Source organism: Pan troglodytes, chromosome 2, assembly GCF_028858775.2.
Source record: "Pan troglodytes isolate AG18354 chromosome 2, NHGRI_mPanTro3-v2.0_pri, whole genome shotgun sequence".
Classification (NCBI taxonomy): Eukaryota; Metazoa; Chordata; class Mammalia; order Primates; family Hominidae; genus Pan; species Pan troglodytes.
In genome coordinates, this window is record NC_086015.1 from 159,060,608 (window position 1) to 159,066,607 (window position 6,000).

Genomic DNA, 6,000 nt, shown 5'->3' on the forward strand with positions numbered 1-6,000 from the left:
CAACCTCTGCTTCCTGGGTTCAAGCGATTCTCCCCACCCAGCCTCCTGAGTAGCTGGGATTACAAGTGAATGCCACAACTTCCACCTAATTTTTGTATTTTTAATAGAGAAGGGGTTTTGCCATGTTGGCCAGGTTGGTCTCAAACTCCTGATCTCAGGTGATCCGTCCACCTCAGCCTCCCAAAGTGCTGGGATTACAGGCGTGAGCCACTGTACCAGCCTTGACTTCTTTATTTTAATTTTATTTTTAATTAATTTATTTATTTTGGCTGGGCGCAGTGGCTTACGCCTGTAATCCCAACACTTTGGGAGGCCGAGGTGGGCGGATCACAAGATCAGGAGATCGAGACCATCCTGGCCAACACAGTGAAACCTTGTCTGTACTAAAAATACAAAAATTAGCTGGGTGTGGTGGCACATGCCTGTAATCCCACTACTCAGGAGGCTGAGGCAGGAGGCTTGAACTAGAGAAGTGGAAATCGCAGTGAGCCGAGGTCGTGCCACTGCACTCCAGTCTAGTGTCAGAGGGAGACTCCATATAAAAAATACATATATATAATTTTAAGACAGGGTTGCACTCTGTTGACCAGGCTGGGGTGCAATGATTGGATCATAGCTCACTGAAGCCACAATCTCCCGGGCTGAAGCAATCCTCCTGCCTCAGCCTCCTGAGTAGCTAGGGTTACAGGCCTTCGCAAAACACCCAGCTATTTTTTTTTTTTTAATTTTTAGTAGAGATGAGGTCTTGCTGTATTGCCCAAGCTGGCTCTACCTCCTCAGCTCAAGCAGTCCTCCCACCTCAGACTCCCAAAGTGCTGGGATTACAGGTGTGAACCACTGTGCCCAGTCGTGACTTATTTTTTATTTTATTTATTTATTTATTTTTGAGACAGAGTCTCAAAAATGGGGTTTCGCCATGCTGGCCAGGCTGGTCTCGAACTCCTGACCTCAAGTGATCCTCCCACCTCAGCCTCCCAAAGTGCTGGGATTACAGGTGTGAGCCACTGTGCCCGGCCAGCAGTGAATTATTCGTAAAGCAGGAGCGGAACCCCAGAACACTGAGACAAATCTACCTGGGTGCAAAGCAATTATCTCTCAACCAAACAACTGAGGAAAAAGTACTATCACCATCATTTCACCAGTAATAGTGGCTCACTCACTAGCAGTTTGAGGAGGTGTACATAAGGTTAGATGTCTGTGAGAATAAGATTGCAGGAAAATAGTGTAGTTGTGACACCTCCTACCACCACCACATACCTGGACATTTACTCTACTGGGAATTTCCAAGGTAGCACAGAAGCTGAGAAGTTCAGTTGCTTAAATTTCAAAACAGAATCCCCTAAATTCATCATCACTGACAGAATGAAGAATTTCACTATATTCCTGACATTGTTATTCCTGATATTGGTCATTTTACTTGTTTTCTAGTTGTTACAAAAGTTAAAAACAAACAAACAAACAAAAAAGCTTAGGCCAGGTGGGGTGGTTCACACTTGTAATTCCCAGTACTTTGGGAGGCCAAGGAGGGGGAGAATCACCTGAGGCCAGGAGTTCAAGACCAGCCTGGCCAACATAGTGAGACAGCCCCCCCCCACCCCCAACTATCTCAATTTAAAAAAGGAAGAAAAAAGAAAAAAGAGAAAAACTTACATGTGTTTTACTCATGCAGAGAAACGGGGAAATTTTTTAGAACTTACCCTCCATTACTTACAGGACAAACTTTAAACTCTTTTCCCATAGTAATTAAAGAAAATCTGACTAATTTAGTCACAGCCTTTCTCAGCACGATTTCCCAAACCCAGTTCCACAATTTAGGCAATGTCCTGTACTTTTTTGTACTTTCCTGCCTCAGTGCACTTTTACTTTGTGTTGTGCATTCTGGTGTGCCATTTCCTGGCCTCGTGGAATCTTATTCAAGAACAAAGTCAAATGTTATCTGCAATGTGAAGCCTGACTGCCAAAGGCAGTTACTAACTGGCAACTCTGAACTCTCCTAAAATGTTCATCTTCCTTATTTCTTGAGTGCAGAACTCTGCCTTATTCATTAGAGGCCTTAGAATCCCGTCCCTTAGCTGGTTCAATAATGTTTGAACGAATAAACCCTGTTCCATTCACTAGAAGGCTGGATTCTGGGTACAACGGTAGGGGTAGAAATGGATTAGAAAGTATAGAGCTAGAAACCTAAAACCAACAAGACAAAAGGAAAAATGTGAATCATATGAGCCACACTTTTTAAAAGTGTGCATTTGTGTATTAAGCAAGTGGCATGAATCCCTGGACTCGGTTGTGTTATTTGATGGGTTGCCTCTCCCTGTTAACCGCATAGTGATCATTTGATTGCTCTAATATCATTCATTTTGGCTTTAATATTTCAAAGAAGCTCATTTGGACGAAACAGAAAACTTACCTTGAGTTATCTCCCATACAATGATTTCCAGCAAATTAATGAGCTTCCCTCCAACGTCACACACTCTTTCAAAAGGATAAATAAACCTAACACCATAATAGCTTAAATACACTACCTGAAAGAGTAACGATTCCTCTGGGTTGAGGCTGAAACCGCAAATATTTGTTACAAAAGTCGGCAGATTCAAGGGCCAAAAACAAAACATTGCCCAAAAAGTAACCCGCTGTTTGGCCCACCGAATTGCAAGTAGAAGCATAACCCACATTTTCCCTGGATAACATAGTTAACGCCCAACCATCGACGGCAATGTCCTGAGTGGCGGCCAAGAATTCAAACAAAAAGAACGCCACAGTGAGAGCAATCACGTCGGGTGTTCTGCCATCGGTATTCCCAAGCAAACGGTCCACCTGAGTGGATAAATAGATCATGAAGAGTCCTAGTATATACTGTGTCGGGACAAGCCAAGATTTGCGACGACCGAAGTTCTTAACGTAGACCGCATCAACCAACGGGGCCCAGAGTAATTTGAGACTGAAGGGCCAAAAGACAAAACTGAAGAAAGCTTGGTCTGTATAGCTAACATTTTTGCTTTGCAAAATGAGTGGGATGCTTCCCGCCAAGCCCAGGGGAATACCCTGAAGCACGTAAAGAAAGAGTAGCAGCAAAATGCTGCTTAGTTCGGCCCGGAAGCTCTGTGGGGCTTTTAAGAAGTCGCCAGTGCCGGTATCCCCCAGAAGAGCTTCTCTGTCCCCTTCCCGGCCCGCTGAGTCCAAATGACTGTCATCCCAACCGCCTGGCGGCAGGGGACCGCTCTTCATATCCAGAGAGTGACTGAAATTCCCTGGCCGCCGTTGCCGGCTGCTGTCCTTGTGGGAGATGGTGGGTGACATATCAGAGACGATGCAGAGCCCCGTCTGTGGGGGGCCGAGGCTGAGCGTTTTGGATCCGTCCAGTCCCAGGTCCAAGGCTGTCGCGCTGGACCAGGGTTTCGGTGGTTCACGGGATGGTGGCAGGGCTCAGAGCGATAAGGGCACTTCTTACTGCAGCCCGGAGTGCTGAAGCCGGGAGCCAGTCCTCTGGCTAGAGGCCCAGAGGATGCCTGGATAGGTGCCCCCTGGAACGGCGTCAAAGAGCCTGAAGGAGACCCCCGGGCAGCAGCGCCGGGCTCGAGGCTGGAGGTGTGTGCCGTGGTGCCAGGATGGAAACCAGCTCCTACCTGCGGCGGGATCGAACGGCTGGTCTCCCGACCCAACACCTCCAGCTCTCGCTGCTATCAATGCGGCAGAGAGCACTTTCTCTACAGGACTCCAGAAAAAGCATATAACTTCCTGCCTCGCGCTTCAGGAAGTGGTCCCAGTCTCTAACAGGTCCCTTCCCAGCCTCCAGAGCAAGCCAATCAGGGACACGCTCTCGTGGCCCAGTTCGGAAACAATGCTTGGTGGGAACCTGCAATCTTGGCTGCCGGAACCTTCGGGGAGAATTAACGCCGGCGCACCGTGCGGCCGGGGCGGGGCGCCGCCCAAACTCAGGCCCTGTGACAGCGACTGTGGCGGTCTGGAAAGCGTGGGCCTCGGTCATTGGGCACGAGCGGTCACGTGACAGCGGGTTCCTCCAGGCCAGCGCTGGTGGTTGAGTGATGTAATCACGTGGGGTCTGAAGTCTTCGTGGGTGTAGGTTTCTTCGTTATGCTGATGACAGGCAGTGCCCGAACTCTAGGCTGGGAGTTGTGCCATGCTGCTGCTTTCGTGGGCTGACCAGAAAAGGGTAGAAGGATTGACGTTTACGAAGTTTTTGAATCAGGAGGCAAGGTCGCCTTGTGCCCCCAAAAGGGTAGAAAAAGGCCTGGCAAACTGGAGAATCGCGTCCTTACGGTGCCTACATATTTATAGTACGAATTAAACTGCTCAAGGGGTGCTAGGTTTGTCTGCAGTCCGTTTCTCCCTCATGGTGGAAGACGCGTGGGGAAACTTGGTAACCAACTCTAATTACATTGGTGATTGGATGACTCGTTACATCCTGTTTTTATGTTGCAATAAAACGTCTTGTGGCCGGGCGCGGTGGCTCACGCCTGTAATCCCAGCACTTTGGAAGGCCGAGGCGGGCGGATCACCTGAGATTGGGAGTTCAAGATCAGCCTGACCAACAAGGAGAAACCCTTCTCTACTAAGAGACGTACAGGAATTTGAGAATCTGATTAATTTTTTTTCTGCTCTCTCACCTCTGGCAGAAAGATTATTATTATTTTTTCTTTTGAGAGGAATCTCACACTGTCGCCTGGGCTGGTGTTCAGTAGGGCGATCTCGGCTCGCTGCAGCCTCCACCTCCCGGGTTCAAGTGATTCTCCTGCCTCAGCCTCCCGAGTAGCTGGGACTACAGGCACGCGCCACCACGCCCGGCTAATTTTTGTATTTTTAGTAGAGGCGAGGTTTCACTATGTTGGCCAGGCTGGTCTCGAACTCCTGACCTCGTGATCCGCCTGCCTCGGCCTCCCAAAGTGCTGGGATTACAAACGTAATGGCAGGCTAGGCACAGTGGCTCACGCCTATATCCCAGCACTTTGGGAGGCCGAGGCGGGTGGATCACGAGGTCAAGAGATTGAGACCATCCTGGCCAACACGGTGAAACCCCGTCTCTACTAAAAATACAAAAAATTAGCTCGGCCTGGTGGCGCGCGCCTGTAGCCCCAGCTACTTGGGAGGCTGAGACAGGAGACTCGCTTGAACCTGGGAGGCGGAGGTTGCAGTGAACCGGGATCGTGCCACTGCAATCCAACCTGGCGACAGAGTGAGACTCCGTCTGAAAAAAAAAAAAAAAAGGCAACTGTAAAGTCCTCTAATCTTTGTTAAGTAGAAGAATAGATTGCAGAAAAGAACAGTGTTGGCCGGGCGCGGTGGCTCACACCTGTAATCCCAACACTTTGAGAGGCTGAGGCGGGCAGATCACTTGAGGTCAGGGGTTCAAGACAAGCCTGGCCAATATGGTGAAACCCTGTCTCTACTAAAAATACAAAAATCAGCTGGGTGTGGTGGCTCATGCCTGTAGTCCCAGATACTCGGGAGGCTGGGGCTGGAGAATCGTTTGAACCCGGGAGGCGGAGGTTGCAGTGAGCCGAGATCATGCCATTGCACTCCAGTCTGGGTGTTAAAGAAAAGAACGGTGTCATTTAAGTCCAATCAAGATTCAACCAAAACAACTATGAGTGGGATTTATATTGTGCTGGATTCAAACCCTGGCTCTAACAGTAGTTGTGCCTTGGACAGATTACTTAACCTAAGCCTCCATTTTGATGAAAATAAAATAGAGTTCATAACATCTATTTCAGAGTGTTGTGGGAGTTAAAGGAAGCAGCCAATAAAGCCATTCACAATCAGTAGGTGTTTTTTTCCAAAAAAAAAAGGAAATATTTGATGAGTTTGTATGTCTTGTGTTTGATTTTTTCCCCTTCTTTAATTTGAAATAATTATAGATTCACAGGAAATTGCAAATATAGCAGAGTCCCATATACCCTTCACCCACCTTCCTCTGATCATAGCCTCTTACGTGATTATAGTACAATATTAAAACCAGGAAACCGACATCTGTAAAATATTGTT

The 6,000-nt window shown here is 48.0% G+C and overlaps 1 protein-coding gene across 6 annotated transcripts in view; it reads right to left on the reverse strand.

The window, feature by feature from the left end:
- Positions 1 to 4,406, reverse strand: part of SLC33A1 (solute carrier family 33 member 1) — a 28,564-nt gene extending 24,158 nt beyond the window's left edge. For 3 of the 6 annotated variants that reach the window (XM_063807291.1, XM_063807290.1, XM_516831.9), the window contains exon 1: positions 2,523 to 4,367. In XM_063807291.1, coding sequence (XP_063663361.1) covers positions 2,523 to 3,297 — 775 coding nt within the window. In that variant the 5' untranslated portion in view covers positions 3,298 to 4,367. Of the gene's footprint in view, positions 1 to 2,522 lie in introns of all 6 variants that reach the window. The other 3 variants (XM_054681203.2, XM_063807292.1, XM_009446726.5) reach the window with 2 other exon arrangements.
- Positions 4,407 to 6,000: the final 1,594 nt, after the last annotated feature.